Source organism: Phaenicophaeus curvirostris, chromosome 3 (genome assembly GCF_032191515.1).
Source record: "Phaenicophaeus curvirostris isolate KB17595 chromosome 3, BPBGC_Pcur_1.0, whole genome shotgun sequence".
NCBI classification, from domain to species: Eukaryota; Metazoa; Chordata; class Aves; order Cuculiformes; family Cuculidae; genus Phaenicophaeus; species Phaenicophaeus curvirostris.
This window is the reverse complement of record NC_091394.1, coordinates 6316047-6339367: the sequence shown is the minus strand read 5'-3', so window position 1 is coordinate 6339367 and position 23321 is coordinate 6316047. Positions and strand designations below refer to the sequence as shown.

The 23321-nt window shown below is 40.7% G+C and overlaps 1 protein-coding gene and 1 long non-coding RNA gene across 5 annotated transcripts in view; one reads left to right on the top strand and one right to left on the bottom strand.

Annotated features, from left to right (window-relative positions):
* Positions 1-23321, top strand: part of LOC138718769 (uncharacterized) — a 520404-nt gene that overhangs the window by 132441 nt on the left and 364642 nt on the right. The window lies entirely within an intron of this gene.
* CARMIL1 (capping protein regulator and myosin 1 linker 1) overlaps positions 1-23321 on the bottom strand; it is a 194417-nt gene that overhangs the window by 98988 nt on the left and 72108 nt on the right. For all 4 annotated transcript variants that reach the window (XM_069853301.1, XM_069853302.1, XM_069853299.1 and 1 more), the window contains exons 3-8: positions 14128-14178; positions 9720-9779; positions 7383-7504; positions 5268-5365; positions 4852-4922; positions 4647-4720 (exon numbers count right to left, since the gene is read on the bottom strand). In XM_069853301.1, the coding sequence (XP_069709402.1) occupies positions 4647-4720; positions 4852-4922; positions 5268-5365; positions 7383-7504; positions 9720-9779; positions 14128-14178 (476 nt within the window). The remainder of the gene's footprint in view (positions 1-4646; positions 4721-4851; positions 4923-5267; positions 5366-7382; positions 7505-9719; positions 9780-14127; positions 14179-23321) is intronic.

Genomic DNA, 23321 nt, shown 5'->3' with positions numbered 1-23321 from the left:
AGCTTCAGTTCTTGCGGGAAGAAATTTAAAAGTATTGTTTCTTATAAGCTAGTCACACTCTCATAGTTTTTTATTCAGTACATATGCAAGTAGGCACAGATCTGCACTAAACAAGCAGCGCCCTTCACACACCATCTTTTCCTTTTTCCTCTCCTTCCCTTTTCTTCCACCAACATTCAGACACTTCAGGGGGGTTGTTAAACACATAGGAAAGTCAGGAGACATGGCAACTTCAGATGGATAAACCTCCAGAAGGCTATGCAGAAAACTACAGTTGCTAGATTTGCAAGTACAAGCCCATCACTAAAGTAACAGCAAGAAGGTGCAGCATTTTGCAGCAAAAGACTGTAGCCCACCAACTGCGAAGCTCATGAAAATAGATCGTTTGCACAATCCTGCAAAGGAACCAGTGCCCTTCAAGGATTAAGCCTTAATTCCATCTTGTTCACAGCACACAAAGTCTTGTGGTGTTTCATTTCCATTAGCACAGCAGAGTTATCAGCTTCACGAAGGGTATAGATTTATTTCTGTCCACCACACTGTTTTTGTTCCTACATACACACACTCACAGAATCACAGAATAACCAGGTTGGAAGAGACCCACTGGATCATCGAGTCCAACCATTCCTATCAAACACTAAACCACGTCCCTCAGCACCTCATCCACCCGTGCCTTAAACACCTCCAGGGAAGATGACTCAACCACCTCCCTGGGCAGCCTCTGCCAGTGCCCAATGACCCTTTCTGTAAAGAATTTTTTCCTAATGTCCAGCCTAAACCTCCCCTGGTGGAGCTTGAGGCCATTCCCTCTTGTCTTGTCCCCTGTCACTTGGGAGAAGAGGCCAGCACCCTCCTCTCTACAACGTCCTTTCAGGTAGTTGTAGAGAGCAATGAGGTCTCCCCTCAGCCTCCTCTTCTCCACCTCCATGTAAAGCTCTAACTGACTAGTGAAATGTTAGTGGGGAGGAAAGTAACTCAGAGATATTTCAGCCCTATGCTTGGCAGGCAGGAACACTGCTATGGAGTAAGGAACGTCTATACACAGAGGTTACTTCTTCATTTGCCTTCTTCTGGTGCAATCAGTAAGAAGGTAATGAATTAGCAGCTTTGATGTGCCTCCTGCCAGTGCCTTTACCTTGGAAGCGGCAAACTTGGAACAGTTCCCCCAAAGGAACAGGGGGACAATAATCAGGGTCTCAAGCATTTACACTACCCAGGGGCTTCTAAACCAGCTTAGAGGGTTGTAAAGAGGTCATTAACTTCTGGGCAGGAGAGTGACTACAGGCAGAACTTGAGTGAGACCATCTCTTTTTTTCTCCACTCTCCTCCCCAGGCCTGGGAGGTAAATGGCTGAAGGACAGGGGGTGCTCAGAGTTAGTGGGAAACCTTATCGCATTTTCAATGAGCTAAAGAAACATTGCTGCAGCAGGACAAGAATATTTTAAAACAAAACAACTCAGCCAATTTGCAAATTCCCATCTTTAAATAGTTTAGTCTTCTGCAGTACTCAAGGACTGTTTGTTCAGACTCTAGACTGGCACCCTTCAGTGACACACGCAGACACATACCCCTCTCTCTCCATTGTCTAAAGTCAGTGGAACTCCTGACCATTCTGCAGTAGCCTTACTGTCTAGAAACCTTGCTTTATGAGATTCTATCATCTGATCTTAAGGAAAAAATACATAGTCGTCTTTTGTTCACATTTTTGAAGGTTCTTCTGGCCATTGAGGGGCATTTAGGAGTTTATCTCAACCCCTTCTCTTGCTTTGAGCTTACCTAACCTCAATGCACTTGTTATTGAGTTTTCCTTTTCAAGATTATAGAATCATAGAATCACCAGGTTGGAAGAGACCCACAGGATCATCGAGTCCAACCATCCCTATGAAACACTAAACCATGTCCCTCAGTGCCTCATCTAGCCATCCCTTAAACCCCTCCAGGGAAGGTGACTCAACCACCTCCCTGAAACACCAGGACACACTGAATTTCTGTTCCTTTGGTCCTGTTTGAGGTCATGATGGCCAAATACTGCAACCAGCAGCCCTGCTTTAACACCTTGAAGGCTGCTGCAGAGAAACACAACTGAGAGATGCTCTGGTGCCACAGTGCTCCACCTTGGTCACACCTCTCGACTCGAGGGCACACTCACTATACTACTTTATTCACTTCCTTCTGTTAAATTCTAGATATGATACTAGCAATGACCTGAATTCTTCTGCATTCCTTTGTACCATACCGCAAATGATGACTTCCAAAAGCAGGGCCTTCTTGTAACTTTCCCTCACTGAGTTTGAGTTCCTTATACTCAGTAGTTAGTTTACTCAATTACCATCCAGATTCTGTTCTTCTGGAGTGTAGAAAATCCCTTTGAATTTCAACAACATTCAAGTTTACCTAATGCCTTCGCGTTTTTTCAACATCTCTGTCCCTCAGTGCATTTAAGACGGCAAGAAATCTAAACTGTGCAAAGAAAAAAAACTTCTAACCAATCCCGCTCTCCTGACATTTTTTTTGAATGTCCAAATATGCTACGACATATGCTACACAGATTAAAATTATGCTACTGAGTTTAATAAACCCTGTTCACTTTGAGGGTTTTTGTTGTTAAACAATTATATGGTTCACAGAACAACGTAACTTCAGATAAAACCCCAGAAGCCACACTGCACACCAAGTATCAGATGCCCTGGTAACTTAAATTAATCAATAATTCATGCCACCTTATGTTGGCCTCTAACAGAAATGCTTTACTAGGATAAACACAAATTGTTTATTTTTGCAATGTACAGACCCTGTATCTAGAGAATTGGTGTACCCATCCTACCTTGCTTCAGAGCTACTGTACAACATAAAATATATAGTTTCATCAATCCCAAACCTTAGGTGGACAAGATACATAGCAGTCTCTCAAAATCCAAACCATGACGGCATACTGTTAATCTATAGCATTCTCACTGTGCTAAATATATTGCAAAACACTCGCATACATTCTTGAATTGACTGGAATCTCAGATCCCAAATTGTATTTTTAATGAATAACAAGGTTTTGACTTCCTAGTTCTCTTGACATTTCAATCCAAAATCTTTTCCTCGCTTGAGTCCTTAATATGTAGAAACTCTTGTCACAAGATGGATTCCACAGTACGTAAATGGCTCCAAATTTTTTTGAAACTTTGGACTTACACAATCATGAGATATTGAAAGACTTCTATTAACAACATAAATACATCTCCTCGGTGATGTCAATTTTGTAAGCTATACTTCAATTAAAAGATTTTGTGGAGCATCAAATCCATTTTCTCAAGCCAACTCATTAGACCCAGCTGAAATATTCTAAATACTTAAAACACTTCTATCTACTCTTTCCTAATAGGTAATTTTTTTCACTCCAAATAAACTGTTCAAAATATTTAATTTCTATCAAAGCTGGCTACCTGTAAATTACCTCCTGAAGAATTCCCCATGGTTTTCTCAGCACTTCCACCTTGCAATATGTTTAAAGCATTCTTACGTTCTTGTCCCACATTTGCTTGCCCTGAAAAGTATTTCTTTCCTTATCTTCTCTCAGCAAGGCTTAACCAACCAACCAGTCTTTGGTTACATCTGTCACGCACTAGTTGCAGCTCTGTAGTCTCATCTGAGTTACTTCTGAATTTGTCCACACAGGAACAGCTTAGTAACTTTGCCATGGGATTCAGCACAGACCATGAAACCCACCACAGAAGATGAGTAAGTGCTTGAGTAGGGGGTGGTTGGTGACTTTACATACTAGATAGCTTAAAGCTGCAAAGTATGCTGCGGCAAAACATTCTTATTTACTCAACTCCATGTTCAGCTTTCCTGTTACAATATACTGATGCACTACCTCTGACCGAGTCTTAATTCTTCCACTAGGCTTTCCCAAAGAAACAAACACTTTCTTTACCTTATTTACAGTTTCTTAGATTTGTCCTTTTCCTTCTATAATGACAGATTTTAGTTAAGACTCCCACCCATTTCCTCCCACTTAGATATCTTCAGATTAAGCTTCCTTAGAATGCAATTCTCTCAGCCAGCTAAATTCAGTAAACCAAATACAACACTTGGCTATGTTTCAGCATCTCATAGTAAAATTACCCTCAATTAGTTTCTTTCTGGAAGTACACATTTCTGATAGCATCTATTGTAAGTGGAGAAACTACTGGCTGGGATTCAGTTGAACAACTTAAACCTTCCATTGACTTGCTGACAAAAATAACTTCCTTTACTGTGTGTACCATGAGAAAAAGATTCTGCATAAGTAAAGACTGCATAATTTCCTTTTTTTGCTTTGCCCGCCAGATGCAGTTGCATATTTTCCCTGCTGAATTTGAGCTCTTAAATCTATCCACCAGCACAGGAAAGCTAGCTTTTTTGAGTGCTTCCAGCAGCAAAATATATTTATCTTCTTGGGCTCCTCTGTGAAAAGTGATCTCCACGGGGCTTTTGTGCAAAAACAGCAGTTTTGTGCTGAAAACTAAAAATGCAAGAAATCATCATTTCAGAGATCTATGCATTCAAGGAACACCTATGGGACCATCCCAATTCAGTGATGGCAGGCAAACCCACAGCTAGGGGGAACAAGGAACATTTGCAAAATATTAGTGTGACTACTGCATACTGTTTACCTGTGGTCAAGGTGACTGAAGTCTTGCAAATTCAATTCCCTGGTATCTTGTGTCAGATAAATCGTGTCAACGTCCTGTTCAAAATACATAACCAAATACATCTTTGCAGAACTGTTTGGTTTTTTTCCAAGTACTATGATCTATGCGCTCTTTCATCGTTTATACAGTTAGCTGAAAAGAGCTCCAGAAGAAGACATGTATTTACCCATTGCACTTCTTCTCTGTAGGGAAATCCAAGCCAATCACAAACACAGGCGTACATCTGCGAAAAGCCTCCTAGAAGCAACCCAAGAACATTTAACATAACAGTAAAACAACAAAAAAACCAGAAAAACATCTAAAAGGATACTTTAAGACCCAGTCTTTCAAAACTCACTCTGTTTTCCTGTCAGAAGGGCATCCATTGTGCTGTTGAAAGAAACTTAGACTATCCTGTCTTCACCCAGCAGGTTGCAAGAAAGCTTAATATAGTGACTTCACCTACCAATCAGAAGTTTGCTCCATACAAATTACACCTTAAAACTAATTAACCTTTACAACTTCAGCCAGAAATAGAATTAAAAACTTCCCAACACTGCAATTCCAGCCTTTTTATATCCGAGCCTTTAAATTCCTTCTCACCACAAGGTCCGAGTTCTGCCACTGTCTGGCTCTCCCACAGGGCCTGGAGATTAGCCAGTCTTTCTGAAGGCTCCATAGATACTTTTTTCAGAATCCTCCTAGATGCAAAGGGGAAGAAAAGAAGTCATTCATTACTTCGAAAGTATTTTTAAACTCATAAATCTTTTTTATTTCAAGTATTATTTTAAATGAGTGTACAGGAAGAATTACCATCTTTAATACAACTCACTTCTCTGTCTGAAAGCATCTCAAATGATGCAGCCCAGCAGGAGCAATATTTATTCATCTCTTCTTTCTTCCTAATGACTAACCCTTTGACTACTGGAGCAACTAAGCCCTTTTCTATGAAAAGTTCACTCAAGCTAAGGAGACTTATGACCCTCCTGCAACATAAAGATGCCTAAAATAGAGAGAGACATGGCATTATCGCTCACACTGAAACCACTGCAGCTTACACACTGCTTTTATGCAGTAAAAGCACTATGGTGCAAAGTCACAGAGCATGCCGAGTAGCTACATGTGGCCTCTAGGCTGCACTCTAGATACCCAACTCCAGTCTTTGTGGTTTGGTAGTGTTCTTCCCCTAGAAAGAAACACAAATCCCATCTTTCTCTTAAGAAACAAAATTATCTGTTCTTCTGAATGACAAGAGTGCCTCAGAAACTCAAGAATGCCATAACAGAGAGGGCAGGGGGAAATTAATAAGAGATACTAATGGGAAAACCTCTTTCCCCCTTCTTGCCTCTTCTGGTTTTACATCATCTGCCCAACTCAACTCCAATGTCTTCATTTTGGAAAGCTGTGCCATTTGGGAGGAGAGCAAGAAATTTGATTTCTTTTCTGTGGAAGCAAACACTCCACACAGGTACCCAAAATTCTCCAGCAATGTTCTCAAGAAACCCCAGAGAAAATGTATAGAGTTTGTGACCTTCAGAGACAATCAGAGAGATGCACATAGCCTTGCAACCCTCTTCACTCCACTCTTATTGCCTGCATTTCTCACATCATAACTTCATGGCAAATCTGCTAACAAATAATTACTTATATGAATGCTTTTTGAAGACAGAGCCCAACCTCCATTAAGGCAGTTAATAATACTGCCACAGAGGGAAACTGCAAGTAAAAACAAGAAACTGCCAGCCAGAGATTCTGAACTTTATTTCCTACTCCACACCTACAGGAAAGGAGAATAATGAAGACATGCACCCAAAATAAACCATGTAAATTTAGCCTGGCCATACATATCTAATGTTTGTTACAAAAGTTCACTTATAAAAAATCAACACATCCAGGAAAACTCTTTTGCACAGTTCATTTTCTCTAATACTGTTGAAAACCAGGAGCCGGAAGAGAGTAACAGTGAAGCTGTATGATCTGGTAGAGAACGATGAAGAAGAGGCAAGGACAGAGAGAAGAAATAAAATAAAATGAAATGAAGAAATATGACTGAGAATTGCTGCAGAATGATAAAATTCAGAGGCACAAAATTCAGGAAAAAAAACCCCAACAAACCCAAACCCAATGACAAGAATAATACACACAGAAGCAGAGCAAAAAAAGCTAGAGAAGGAGATACTGATCCAAGGAGCCAATTACACCACAGACAGCATATGAAAAGACTGCTCAGGGTTCAGTTTTGAAGAAAAGGCTCCAAATCATGTGCATCATTTCACAAACACTGAAAGTAAACAGAACTTTTTCCTCTGCTCCCAACTCAGATTTTTCTTCTAGGGAAAAAAGAAAACAGAAAGACCCACTGAATACCACTTATAAGGAAACAAGTATCACATGAAAACCCCAAACCTAAGCTAAAAACCCAAGTTTGGAGAAGCAATAAGGTAAAATGAAAACTTGAGACTCCAAATACCTGCATCACCCCTCCAAAACAAAGGCTTTTTTGAACCCAAAGAGCATGCATAGAGTACCTGTGCTCTGCACTGTCTCCCAGTTCTGTCATATACCTACATAAATGCTTAGTGCTTGCCTAAAGGTGTTTCTCATTCCCTCAGTGCAATTCCCAGGTCACGGCGGGTAGACCCACAGACGAGAAGCCGTGGCTCGTCAACCTTTTCCACAGAATCTGTTGCCACTAGAGGTGACCTAAAAGACACTTACACTGGCGAGAGTCCAGGGAATATCTTCCTGAGGCAAGTCCCAATGTGCGCCAGCACCTCGTTCACGTCCTCCGAGGATGCCATCTTCATGGAGATGCTGCATTTCTCAGTTTCCATTATCAGCTGTAAATAAGAGGTCGTGGAATTGGGTATCATATAATTCATGTCCATTTAAAAAGGGAGCATTCTGAATGTCCGCTGAATGCTTTGTATGTTGGCAGGAAACATTAAGACATGATACGACAATGCTCCAGGTAAAGTTTCTCAATGTCATTCTCAAATGTACAAGATCCCCATACACAAACTTAGCTTTTCCTAACAGTCCCCTGCTTCCCACGAGAATAAAAGTTTCAAAGGATCTTGACCTCAGCTGACACTCTGAAAACCAAGAACTTTTCACTGCATTATCCTCTTTTGAAACATGTCCCAGAACACCAGAAGAAGTGAGTGCAGCCCGACAGGAAACTATTGAATGAGCAGGGCCTGCTTCCTGCAGCAAAAAGTAAAAGTCTTTATAGGCTGTGGTCCTCTGGAAAAGCTCTAAAGCTTTGATCTATGCTGTTTAAGAAAACGTTATGGTAATATATTGTCTCACTTCAGATGAAGCAGTAACTCAGTTAACATAACTGTCCCGCTGTCTTGGCGATACGTGTTTCAGCAAGGGGGGAAACCAACACCTTTTGCAACCCGTCTCTGTTGTATTCTGAGTGTTCAGAATCAAATCAGCTTAATGTATGACTGATAGCAGGTCTGCTGCTGCTTTCAGCTGCATCAGAGGCAGTTTCTATCTTCTCCAATGTGAGTATTCAGCACAGCCCAAGTCATAATGTCTTTCAGATGAGACGCTGCGCATACACAGTAAGAAGCTAACATTAAGAATAAATAAGAAGTGCAGCTAGACAATATGAGATGGAATACTGCATAGTATGCTATAGGAGATAGCTTTCTATTGAAACCGGTTCCCAGTGCTCTTGGTTCCCAGTTCATGTCTCGGGCCATCACCAGGATAACCCTCAAAGAGGGTTTATCCCAAAAGCACACAGAGAATCTTCACACCTTTTCCCACCAATTCAACTCCTTTGTGATCCTGTAGCTTTCACTCCCTGAAGATAAATGAGTGGGTAGGCAAGTCACTACTGTTTTTCACAGTCACCGATATTAACATGTTTCCCTATATTACTTTACCGCCTTGCTCACTTATCTTACAGAGGGGAACTCTCCATGGCTTTCGGTGAGATGCCAAGCACAAGACTATGTCCGTTGGGTATCACAAACATAACATGCTGTTCGCAGGAAAATTGCAACAATACTATTTGCCCTGCAAGCAATAATCTAGGATTTTGCCTGCCTTCAGCTATAAGGCTTACACATTTAAAACACAAATGAATGCAAACATGGGAAACATTAAAAAACACCTTGGGAAAATGGCATGCTAAGTAAGGCTGCTGAAAATCCCTTGTAAACCTTGCTGCAACAGTGATTGTCTGTGCCTCCAGGAACAATTAGCATTGCCTACCGTGGCATTTTAGTATAATACCTTACATAAATGAATTCACAAAAACATACACAGAATTTACTACGTCTCCCCATTAAAACAGTAAACAATAGGATCTTTTATTTTCTTCTCCTATAAGGAAACCTTCAAAAGCCAGGTTAAAAAGATGATATGTTAAACACAACGAGAGCTTTTCAGAGTTCAAATAAAGTGTCAGATGCGCCTATTTTTAAAAAGCTCTTCAAAAGCCAAACACACATGAAACACATGAAGACTTTGATGCAATTGGACTGTCAAATCTTGTCAAAACATTCATCTTATGAATGAAAAGCATATTAAAAGGTATTCTTTTCAGCACCTTCTCTTTGACATTCACATTCTGGGCACATAACTTGCTGTCAAATATCTTTTGTGTTGTATACAGTAACGGTGCCGAGAATACTTGGAAGCAAACCATTTCTGCCTGCAATGTAAGCAGTAGTTTTTGGCTTCACCATAAAGGTATACATCACAGAAGCCATTCAAGCTTGTGTGGTCATGATAATATACAAGCTACCATTGTTTTCTCATCTCTGAGAAAAATATTCACTTACAAGACAAATGAAAACTTGTATCATAATGAATTAGGAAAAAATATTTATTGCCACCCCACCTGCACAATACATTCTTAAAACTGCCTCTTTAAATTCTTATCATTAAGACTTCAAAGCATCATGAGTGTAAGAACGCAAACGTACAGTATGCTCACTGGATGGAGACATCTGCATGTTAGAGCATTAACTCCTTGACTGGAACAGAATCAGCAATGAGCAAACAAGTACCTTTTATCTTGAATATACTCACCTGACCTGGTTTACTGGAAGTTACTCCTTGGATTTCCAAGTAGCTGAAAGTTAGTTCTAACTGTAGTTAAAAAAGAAAATGCCATATTAGTGCAAATATCCTCTTATTCTAAAAAAGTACTTATTCTTTTCAACAAGGTTAAGAAAACCTCAACTACTGTTATTTTACATCCATTTCCGTAACTGACAAATTATTTGTTAAAATCTTATCTGATTGCATTTTATACTAAAAGAACACTTAAACTGGCTTGTTACAGGTTCGAATGATTATTAGAGGTTATAGGAATACCACACTGGACTTTTTCCTGGAAGCTATAACAAAATTTACAACAAAATTTTACAATAAAAATTATCACTTACACAAGACCCTGCTAACGTGTACTCTTGTGACTGAATAACCCTTAGTTACTATACTTACAGCATCATGTATTACTCTTTCATCAGTTAAACTGATCACAGACGTGAAAAATTTTACTGCACAGAAGCTGAAGAGACATGCACACAAAATCTTTTATATGTACTTATATAAATAAGAATACCATATATAGATACAGACATAGATACACATATACACAAGACTGCTCTAGCATGTCTAAAGGTATGAGAGGAAATAATACGTTAGCTTTGGCCGAGTGAGTTATCTGGATGACAGTCAGGATAGGCAGGAAGAAAGGTGAACGTACTGAATCTAAGTGGAAGCTTAGAAGAAGGCAGGAAAGTCCCTGTCTCCAAGGTCAAATCCAGGGCTACAGGGAGTGTGCCAAGATCTGAATTTGAAACTACGTAGAAAAACATCTTGACAGCTGAGATATGCAGAAAGAAACAAACCTTTTGGGCTGAATCATAACTACAGCCCAAGACATTAATGATAAATAAAAGGAAATGACCATGCTAGAGTCATTGTAACTGAGCAGTCTGTTTGAACTGCACAAAGTTTCCTGTACTTTATCTTATCCTAGGTTCACAGTCAGGGTGCTCCCACGATAAAGGGCAAACATCATGTTATTCTACTTCTGTATTTGTGGGAATCTTTTTAAAAGATGACCTTGAAAAACTCCTGGGGTGCTCAGAACCCAGATGCAGCTCTCAAGACTCCTTCTCCGCAGAGGCTGCAACAGCATGGAAGTCAGGAATGTACCAACTTCCAATCATAAGAACCAGCTAAAAGTTTTCCAGAAAACACCAAAATAGTAGAAAGGGATCTTAAATGCCAAGGTCTTACTGGCAATCTACTTAAGTAGTCACGAACACAATGCTACTGCACGATGAAGCTGCCCAAACAATCCCAGTTCAAATAGTTCTGATTTAGTTACTGAAATTTAGAAGGATTTAATGAGATAGAAAACCTTTCTAAAGTACTCAGCTACGTTATCCACTTATAGCTGCAGAGACTGAAGACATTATTACTGTCTATTTTTTCTTCATTGCCTATTTTCTGAACCATATTGCTTTCAGTTGTCCTTGTGATTTGACAACATCAGAAGATACAAGTATCCATCAGCCGTTTTTCTGTGAAGTCCACCTTCCTTCAAAGACCGAACTTTACTGAACTAACTTTACTCTCAAGTTTTTGAAGAATCTTTCCTTGCTTTGTTTCATTTATTCTGCTGCAGGGGCAGTCTCAGACCACAGAGGTGCCACCACGGCCACCTACAAAGTGATCGTGCACAGGGAACCGAGGCAGAAGAGGCAGAACCTGTGCAAGCATTTTCCCAGCGCCCATGCTGACAACTTGCCTTTTTCGAGTGGTAGTACATTCACTTCTCCTCAGGCCTCTTCAGTGTCTTATTTCTAAGCTAAGTCATCTTTCGTGATGACAGGACATGGCCCCATACAGTTTATTCAGGACAGAAATTAAAAAAGAAATCCCATAGCAGCTCTTGTTGCTGACTAAGCCAGATTGCACGTACAGAAGGTGAAAGGTTCTTTTTGTCCAATGCTACTCAAGTTAAACAAAGGTACGAGACTTAAATACTTAAGGAAGTTAAACATATGAGCCTATCTAACATCTGTTTACCCAAATCAGAATGAAATTTTAGGGAAAAGTTTCTATGATTGAAATCCTTCCTATTTTCCAAATTATTTGCCTACCAGATTGAAGTTTCTGCTTTTGCTAACATACTGTGCATGTGCAAACACACATATATATATGTCAACACGATCAAAAATACTTTTTGGTTCCTGAGAGAAGTTTACACAGATCCAGACTCAAAAATTCAGTCTGCAAAAAGTCTCTTGACTAGAATTAACAAATACCAGGAAAAGCAGCCATATCTCTAGAGTTAATCTTTCGCTAATTTTTTGGCTTAACAACGTAGATTTACAGCCCTCCCTTGCTTTGCAGCAAAAATATAGAACACACTCTAATTATCATCTACCTCAATAATTTTTATGAAGTTTTAAAAAGCATAATCTCATTTATTAACTAAAATTACATATCTTTTTAAATGCTCTTAAAAGCCTATGAGACCCACACAGTTAGGGATCCTTCAGTTACCAAGACAGCTAATTTCAGTGTTTCCAATTTTTTCACTCAAAACTCAATGAAGGCTAGAAATACATTCGCAAACCTGAATTACACTCCCACGAGTATTTCATATGCTTATCTGTGGGCTAGATGACTCATCCAACATTTACTAATTTTACAAACACATTTTATATAGACTGAAGAAAGAATTAGTAGACTAAGTCTTGCACTTCCTTTCTTATCAATCCATCTAGATAAGTGGAAATTGGTGGCCATTGTTAATATCCTTGGATAACTGTGTGAGTTGCTATTATATTTAATAAACTTTCATTCCTTTTAACTTTGATCCTTGTTTACTAGATTCATCTTAACAGCACCATTTAACAAAAAGTGAAACTTGGAATCAGACATAGTAATAACAGTCACTCAGAACTGGCTACCTCTCAGCGTGCTCAACTTTGTGAGAAGAATAAAGTGTCTTTGCTGCGTGTTCTCAGCTGTCTCGCTAGGAGTTACTACATGCCAGTCATATGGAAGCTCTCAGGCTCAGAAAGCTCCTGGGTAGCTTCTGAAAATACTACAAACTTGAAAAAACTAAGTTTCACTAACCTTGCTGGGAAAGAAAAGTATTTTCAACCATACCAACAACTGTTCAGATACACCAAGTTTAATTTTGATGTGAATCACGAGCAATTTCTTCTGATCAACTTTCCTCTGTTTGTTATCACTAATATCACACTTCTGTTAGCACAGCTTACATACTCTAGATTCCACAAAAACAGAAACAAAATTTTCAGCTGATTAAATCCATTTAATAAAAGGATTTTTGAGAGGTATCTGTAAAGCTAAAGTAGGAAGTTCAAGCTATTCCTTTATAATCCAAGCCCTAGCCCTCAAGAGGTTTTTGATAAATTACAAGAGCTTTGCTATTATTTAACAAGATGACTACTGCCATCTGTCCATCATACTGCCACTACACTGATGTCCGAGCTGTTCATCAACTAGCTCTATGTTTCCATGCAACCAGTCACCAAATCCTGACTTAAAAAACCTGCCTGAAAACTACAATGATCCAAAAACCAACAGACAACCAACTGGAGAGATCTGCACCGCTGGGAGCAATCAACTGAGGAAAGTAAATTTCTTCAGAAATTCAAGTTACAGTCGTTCAACCTGTCAGCTTCTTCAAATTATATAGGTAAGGACACTCCCATTTGCCAGTGACCATAACTAAAAATCTGTGCTCAGTCACTCTGTTTATTTCTATAAAGCACATATACACCCACGCACATCCACATGTATAAAACACAACAAAATAGAACATGTGCCAAATTTCCATTCACTGATTCCAAGCTGGACAAGAGATGTTCTTCCAGATCAGTAATTTTCATCCACCTGGAAATTATCTTTCTCTGCTACAACAATCATTATGAATTGTCACACGAATAAAAAACATAATTCATCGGCATGGCCAAGGCAGGTTTTCAAGATGCTTTTCAAATGAATCACAGAAATCATCAGAAAAGAGCAGAATTTAATAAAACTCAACATATTTTCTGCCTTCAAATAAAGTATAATCCTATTTGACACTAGAAGCACTAGAGGGAATAACACCGTCATCTTGTTTGAATATAAACTGTCCCACCACAAAGACGATCAGGCTTATCTCACAGTTCTTTGAGTTGGTGTTTCCAGCACTATTCTTCATCCACGTGCACTTTCCTCTGAAAGACTCTTTATAAATTGACATATCCATTTAAGTCAGACACTAATAGAAGCACCATTCTAACTCAACAACATGCAACATACCACTCCTCAATTACATATTTTTTAAACAGATGCACAAGTAAAATTAACATACGCTAAGTTCCTACAATTTAGTTTATACAACTTGCATTTGTATCTAAAAAAAACAGAATATTTATGGAAATGGTGACTTTACCTTGGTGGGAATCCGAGATGTTAAAAGAAATGCCCGACATGATGCCAGCACCTATTGAAAAACAAAACATAATTTGTAAGAAATACTTTTCAGAAATAATAGTAACATTCTTTTCCAGGAAACCCCTGAAATCAGAGTGAAAAGTCTCTAGCAGAGTGAGTGTTGATTCCCTTTGCTGTCATATGCTAAGGGAAGCCAAACGGGGCTCAGATCCAGTGAAGTGACTGCTGCAATCTGATCAGCAATAGTGAATTAGCAAAGCATTGAACTGAAGACATTTTCAATTAATCTCTTAAGAACATCCAATAGAAATCTTAGTGACATTTTAAAAAGAAGCAAGGATGGTAAGTCCTACCAGGAACATATTATGTACTTCAATACAACAAAATATGCATGATAAACATGATATTATTAGTAATATAAGAAAGCATAAGCAAACATTTTCTTTTTGGACACAGTGCATTTCTAGAGTAACAATGCAAAGATTTCTCATCAACACCCCCTCCATTTCTTCTCAAGCAAGGACAACAAAACCCCCATGATTAGATTAGTTAGATCAGTGACTCTGGGAAGAAAACACAACGAAACAAATATCTCAGAAGTTACTGCCTATCAAAATATCATATCTATAAAAGTACCACCCCAATCTCCACAAGCATGTTCCACTCATGGATTTTATGCTTTGCAAAAGGGATGACTCACTTCACAAAATTACAGTAATGGGTTTTGATCTACCTGCCTACAGAAGCAGCTACTGTTGGCTAATCTTTTCCCAGACAAAAAATGAAATGAACTTACATCGAACATCTGGGTAAAAAACCCACCACAGCAAATGCAGAGCTTTTACACAGCTGGGACCTCCTGAACCCCATGTTCTGCTCAGTAAGTATTCTTCTCCAGGTAAGCAGGTTGGCACAAAACATATTTCTCGCTTGGAGAAGGACAATCAGCCTGAGAAGGCAACCCAGCACCCAGCTCCGAATGCTGTTCAAGTGCTTTGGTGACTGGATTTCAGCTTTGGTGTCTCAGCTGAAGCACATCTTGCTAAAATCTAAAAGCACAAATGCTTTACTTGTGTTGGATCTTAGCAGACTGTTTCAGAGCTGATGTGATTAGACCTAGCGCTCTGGTTACCACTACCAGAGAGCCAAATTGCTGTGGAATAGTAACCATTGCCTCCTACACTTCTTCACTGACGGTGCATTATGCTGGCTGGCACACCACTGCTTCTGCTCGACTGGTACCTTCAAGACTTGCCAGACAGCCTTCCCTTGTCCCCCCACACTCATGCATGGAGGAGAAATGATATTTCTTGCTGTCCTCCCAGCTGCACCTAGCACAAGTGGGTCTTCCACAATCGACACACAGAGAAAGGGGAAGGGTCAATCGAAGGGCTTTTACCACTGCACAACTGCAGTTTCCCCAGCCCAACAGCAGCGCTCTCTCTCTCTCTGTCAGTGATAAAACCTTAATTTTTTTCCCCCTCCCTTACCCATCTCCTCAGGGCAGCCACCCCTAGTAGGTGCACATCATTCTCCTGCGAGCCTCTGGGGAGGATCACACCCTTGCGTGCTCACAAGAAAAGCTTTGCTATCAGTGAGAGTGCCCCCTCTCCCCATCATTGCACCCACAAACAAGCTGCCCAGTTCTGAAGAGGGACAGATTATCAGACACCCTCCCTGCTCAAGCACCACCAGCAAAATATCTTCAGAGCAGCAGGCAAAGCCACTGCAACAGCTTCTCCTGATCTGCTTTGGATGACCACATCTCAGATGTGGAAGTCAGATAGTCAGGGGAAAGGACAGCTTTTGAAGAGCTGCTTTCCTTATTTATCTTCCAGGTACCAGTCTACAATATTAGAGACATAAGTGTTTGTGTATTGCCACCATAACAGGATGGCTGGTTACAGGAAAATCATAGAATCACTGAAGCTGGAAAAGACCTGTAAGATTATGCAGTCCAACTGTCAGCCCAACACCACCGTGCCTACTAAACCATGTTCCTAAGTGCCACATCTACATGGTTTTTTTAACATCTCCAGGGATGGTTGACTCTACCTGCTTCCCTGGGCAGCCTGTTCCAATGCTTCACCACTCTTTCAGTAAAGAAATTTTTCCTCATATCCAATCTAAAGCTTCCCTGGTGCAACTTGAGGCTGTTTTCTCTCCTCGTATCACTTATTACTTGGGAGAAAATAACAACACCCACATCATTATAACCTCCCTTTGGGTATTTGTCAGGCTCCTCTTCTCCAGACTGAACCACATAATATTCGAGGTGCAGCCTCACCAGTGCCAGGTACAGGGGAGCAATCGCTTTCCTGCTCCTGCTGGCCATGCCATTTTTTGATACAAGCCAGGATGCTGTTGGCCTTCTTGGCCACATGGGCACACTGCTGGCTCAGGTTCAGCCAGATGTCTACTTGGCAGCCCTAGGTCCTTTTCCACCAGACACCTTTCCAGCCACACCTCCCCAAGCTTGTAGCATTGCATGGGGTTGTTGAGACCAAAGACCAGAGAACAAAACGCCCGCCTGCATCTACAGGTTCAAGCAACTTTATGAGCATTGACAGGGTCCCTTTAACATTATTACAGTACTCATGAGCAGTTCAAATATCTTTGTTAAATGCAAATCAGGTAACCAGAAGGCTATAACACAATTGTGTGGAAAAGGATGTTCCCAAAGAGCACACGTCTGTGCCTTCCCATGGTAGCTGTACTGAGGCTCTCAAAGTGACCTTGCTAAAACCAACAAAGCCGAGGTATCCACTCACCTTAAGAAGATGTATTTGCATGTAAAGGAGAAGACTGCTGTAAAGAAAGCTCAGCCAGCAAAGAAATGACTCTTTGGCAATAAGATGGTACAAAAAAGCCTGAGCCCTCTAATTCAGTAGCACTGAGGTTTCTATAGTTTCTATACCTGAGACTGCCACAAACAAGAGTTTGATTTTTACATGAAGTCAATTGAAGACAAGGTCAACTATTACTGCAAAATTAATGCCCCATCTTGACAATAGTTGGACTAAATTACTTTTTCGGACAGTGGCAGAATTGGCCAGAAGGAGGCTTGGCATTCATCACAATTTCAGCTGCTAAAATCCACAAGGACGCATGGTGACCTTTGACAGGACCGGCTTTTGTTTACTGCTTTCTGCTTTATTTTTAATAATTTCAAAATTTTATGCGATATCTGCATTTTAACATCACCAGTCCTCTTCATGTTTAGAAACACAGCAGCCTCTACCCCAAAGCAACTGGAGAATTGTTGGATAAGCTGTGAAACAGGAACAGCTTTCATTTACCTCCTTCTCCTCGATAAGGCTGCAGTGCATAAACAAACAGTGGCTATTAAGATACCGGCTCACCCATGGCTCTGTCAATAAGATTCTGCATGGTTGTTAGCACTTGCAAGGGCAAGAGAACATATTGCAGGCTACTTAAAACAACGTATCACCTTACTCCTTCCCCTGCAATATAGGATGCTGGCGCCAAAGGCAAAGGCACCAGAGGTGTTTTCTCATTGACAGCTCAAGTCCCCTTTTAAGCATGAAGCTATTTTTGTGAAGGAAGTCCCAGGTCTCTGTGCATTCATCCGATGTGAATAAGAAGTATGTGCTTAATTGCACAACCCTCTAGGGCTTTCAGAAGTATCCAGAAGTGCTGGTTTTTATGAACAGGCAGTTTCTAGATTTCCTAGAGTTTTTAATTTCTTCATACAGAAACCCTAAAACACAAAAGTAGCCACCAGTTACCCTCTAGAAGCTCTCAAGCACCTTACAGAGAAAATTCTGATACCGACATACTACTTTTGCACCCGAGGACCCTGAGTACAGGAGAAGTGTCATGGCTGTGGTCAACAGTTTGAGAGAGTTGAGTCTGTTCAGCCTGGAGAAGAGAATGCTCCATGGAGACCTTACAGCAGCCTTCCAGTACTTAAACAGGGCCTACAGGAAAGCTGGCAAGGGACTCTTTATCAGGGAGTGCAGCGACAGGACAAGGGGTAATGGTTTTAAGCTGAAAGAGGAGAGATTTAAACTAGATATTAGGAAGAAATTTTCTGCTATGAAGGTGGCAAGACATTGAAACAGGTTGCTCAGAGAAGCTGTGGCTGCCCCATCCCTGGAGGTGTTCAAGGCCAGGTTGGATGGGGCTTTGAGCAACCTCATCTAGTGGAAGGGGGTTCGAACTAGATAAGTCTTTAATGTCCCTTCCAACCCATTCTGATTCTAAAGTTAGTCACTTTGAAAACCAGAGACTCTGTGGAGCAGATCTCTGTTCCAGGGGCAACTCTTAATAAAGCATTCCCACACTCACAACCCACCAGGAATGTCAGGTGGGTATGGCGTATACCCTACCTTATCTTCTGATAAGAAAACAATCACTTGTTCAGCTCAACGAGTTGCAGCCCCGTTCCTCCATAACCATCCTGTTTGGTCCCAAGTAGTCTTCAATCATTAATAAAGTTAAAAGATCCCATCACAAGATAAATACATGTAAGGTAAAATAAAGAGACTCAGGAGTGGATTCATGCTTTAACACACATGAAAGCCAAAAGGTTTGCAAGTGACTGATGTGAAGGCAGCAAGAACATTCAGATGAGTTTTATACAGGGTACATAACCTGGCTGATGCTACATAGAAGGGACAATAAAAGCGAATTATATTTAGGTTACAGTAGTTGCAGTCTGTCTTTCTACTCTGCCTTTTCTCAAGCACAAAATAGGATTATCATTTGAATGTTAAATGACTCTTACTCACACACAGATCCCCAGGTTGATGATTTCTTAATGTTTTTATCACTCCAGATTCCTTAACGCTCCCTACACTGCTCGCAGTACACGACACAAGTCAAATCTTGGAAATTATTTTGGAAACACTCACCAGAAACATACCCTGCAAATTATTTCTCCAGAGACTCATAGCCTACAAGGTCATCTTCTATTTACCAGAATAAATAATTTGTTTCAGTAAGCAAAATTAATTTGAACACAGATCCTCAGCGATTATATCAACAACACGTAAACATGCAGATGCATTTTGTGATTTATTGTCAAATCCTAGCCTAGTTATCCAGTTTAGCAGCATAAGTTAAATTAACAGGGTTGCAGTGGGTTAACCCAGCCACCCTACCTGGCAGTCAGTCTTGAGAAGATCCTTACAGCACAGCTCAGTGCTAATTGCATCCGTTTTGCCAGAAAGACCACATTAACACAACTCGCCTTATCTATATTAAAAATGGTTTCAAATTCAGAAGCAAATGAAAGAAATCTTTTAAAAATCACTAATACTCCTTCTAAAATGCCCAAGAATAAAAGGAGTTCTGGGAAACAGTGAGCGTACACAGCTTCACAATGAAAAAGGAAAAAAAAAAATGAAACCACCCTATTACTTCATGGGCCTTGGGAAGCTGCCTGATGTTTGCTCCATTCACTAGCACAGCTGTTTTGAAACTTGCCTCTGCTCAATAAAATGATGGATTAGCCAAATGTTTTTCTCTTGCTGGACACAGATTAAAAAAAAAAAAATGCATAGTACATATTGATCGATTGTTGCAATTTTATTTCTTAAAATACACTCTCTGGTCCTTTCCTTCCTCCGAGTTTCTTTTCCCCCAATCACGTGCCATTTTGTCAGCCTCAAAACTACTTCAGTCTCTTCTATTATAATTTACTTGAAGAAAGAAGCATTTGTGACAGTTTTTTTTTCATTTAGATATCCATAATTTTGAATATTCCTTGAAGTCCAGAAGAGAATTGCTTTTCTTTATATACCTCTTCGTTACCACCATCCCTATTTTTATCATTATTCGTTACCGTTATTACCCCAAATAGCATCATTTTTCAAGTTTCCACATTTACTAGCTGGTTTATGATTTCTACCATAACCTTTCCTTTACTAATACTGATTCAATATCTAACGTACACATAACAACATGAGGTAAAGCAGCAGCACTAATAGAGGTTTTGTTTTGTTAAAATACAGATTAATCAATACCTGTTAGAGCATCCAGTCCCTCTCAGTCCCTATAGGACTAACAGTTCATTTCCTGGGTTGTATGAGTGACATCGCAAATGCTCCATCCTGAAGTGACTGGAGTTTGATTAGATAAAAGGCCCCTTTCAGCATCATGTTAGAGATATTAGAGCTGGTTTCAAGCGAGGCAGTCTCTGCTAAAAGCACTGAGCTTCCCCACACAAAGAGGCTAGCAGGCATCCTGGAGGTCTTTCTCGAGGGCTAATTAGCTCAGGCACAACACAAACATAAATGCTGCTTCTGACACGTTGGTATCACTTGGCATATGGTGAGTTTCTCCGCAGAGCGCAGACAACAGCAAAGGAGCCCAGTTCAGCCCCAGCCTAAAGGCTCACAGCACCACCACCTTCACCCACAGCCCTCTCAGTCATCCGAGGTCGAATTTGACTCTGATCATTTGGTCTCGGTTACTTTTCAAGTGTCATCTATGATGGACCAATTGACTAGCCTTATTCACTCTTGTTCCAAATGCCTATTTACTTATACACCAACGCTAAAGCAGCCTTTTGTAGCTGGGGAAGATCCTCTAGGAGATGTTAGCGCAATTCCGTTCTTGGCACTCACACATAAAACCCACAATTTTGCCTCCCCGAGCTGACCTTAGCCGAGTTGAACACATTCCCAGACTTGTCTAAGTCGCTGGTGCCTGTTCGGCCAGCCAAACACCTACACAAAACACACTGCAGAGCAGACCTTTAGCAGTAAGAGAAGCTGTTACTTGTATCTGTACAATTCTCTCCATCCCAAGACGGGGGCAAGCTCTGCAGCACAAGCAACAACCTTGGCCATCCCAGTGAAGGATGTACGCTCTGCTGTACGTTTCTCTACAATCATTCCTGAAGTCAACCACAGCTTCCTCAACAAGGTCCCATCACTGGAGCCATGGACAGAGAACCTGCCTGCCTGCCCTGCCATCGTACTGCATTAAAAACTCAAGCCTCATCTGTTATGGGTGATCATCTTCCATATTTTCTGTATGGCAAGGGATAGTACGGGGAACAGCTTTTCTCTGCTGTGTTTCAAGAACAGAGGAGAAGAGAAGAACCTTTCAAATTAATCTACTGAACAAGACAGGGGACACCACAAGATGGTCCTTCATTGAAATTACCCTTTCTGCCTATGTTAGAGAGGACCCTCTCAATAGAAACACTATTGAACACTATCGGAGAGCTGTTCCAATACTCAGAAAAGATTCTCCTTCAAAGGCAATAATTAACAAGTCATCCCTGGATGGTAGTTAAGAAAAGCATCTTTATTTTAAAACTGACAAAAATTAAGACATGGACATGTAAAGAGATTTGCATAAAACAAAAGGATAAAACGAAGTGGCAAGGGTCAAAGAGAAGCTTGGACTTAATTCCTCATCCTGCAGTAAGAGAGGAAACGACGTAGCTTGGACTTTATCAGGAAATTAAAACAAAAACTCCTGCCTAAATGAAATTTGTTAGTTGGCTCCTCCAACAGCTACTACTCTCACCTTCAGGCAGTGTCCTGGCCCTGGCAACCACCTGTAAAGGAAGCATGAATTGAATTGTGCTTCTCTAGCCCCTGAAGCATAAATAAATACAGACACTTGCTACAACCCTGTCTGCAATGTGCAAATGACCCAGCTACTCCAGGCAAGGTGGGATTTCAGAAGATGCCGAGACAGGGAGTCATCTTTGGCCAGACACCACCGGTAGGAGCAACAGGAGCCTTGGGCACCTCAGCTGCCACGTCCTGACGCTTTAGGGACCTCGTGGTGTAGTCGCTAGCGGTGCAGACTGGAGACTGTACTCGCACTCAACATTTTTGTATCATCATCTATCATTTCCATCAACCACAGAGCTGCTTGTGGAGGGGCAGCTACCTACCATGAACGCACACACACAGTTCCCTTGTTCTTCCACCCCGTCAGTTATGAAACTCATTTCCATGCCACTGTGAGACGTGTCCAACACACAGTGCTTAAGCCAAGGCAACCCCCTGCAGACTGCCAAATTTCCTCGCCGTTCACCTCATCGCCACACAATTCCCAACAACAAAACACTCTAGGGCTCTAAAGCACTAAATACCGAAGACTTAACTACCATGTCATTTAAGCCTGCCTTGAGCCATAAAAATAGGAAACAGAGCAGCAGTGTTTCACTGATAACAGTCCTCTCCATGGCACTGTATGCAGCCTGGGCTGACCCCAGTGGGGCAGAGGAGAGGAGTAGGAGTGGGGTGCAGGCTGAACCACATTCATTTGTAACTCATCCATGAAGCATGTAACCCCAAAGGATCATCTTCCTTCTCTGTGTCTACATTATACTTAAATAGGTCACGAGCGCATTAGTGCTCAAATACCTTTATTTCAGACTTCTTCCCACTCTCACTCTCCTCTGCATACAGCCATTACACAGATTCACTGCCCCAATTCAGGATACAAAGCACCACAGCAGGATACCTCCCGCACATAGCAGCCTTTTAAGAAGTTCTAGCCCTTGATATTTGGCTAAATAATAGGTTGAAAACATTCAGTTGACTCGTAATTCGGAAGGCCCTGGCTCCAGCAACTTCCGTGTCACAATTTTTCATGCTCTCACATTAATTCTCTCCATCATAGAAAGAGCATACAGGTGCCCTTTAGAAAACCCTCCCACTACCTGTCCCTGGTGTTAACAGGAAGAAACATCCATACATCTTCCACCTCCCCACATGGAGCCTCTTCCTGTGTTTACAGACAGCAGGTAAGACTAGAAGGATTTTGGCATGTCGCATAGAGTGTTGTTTCTATGCAGAAGCAGCTGAAATAAATTTTGCTCTTGCAGTGCTTTCATTCTTATCTTCTTTAACTTCATCACTTAGACACAACAGATTAAACATTTTGCAGCATTCCTTGGTGACAGAGTTGCTCTCTTTGTAAGTATGTCAGACGTCCCCATAACGCAAAATTTTAAAGACTAGGAAACAAAACAAAAACCTTAGGGACAGAGGAAGACCACAATTTGATCCATAATGCAAGCATTTTATAAGAAACTTTAATACAACCGTTCTTATTTGCTTTTAGTTATCAACAATTAAACAAAGATTCAATTAGTAAAGTACAATGCACTTGGCTCCACTCAATATTAAAATAAAATAAATAAGCATGGTAAAATAATACTCCTCAATACCCGCTTTCATAAACCACAGTCCCAAT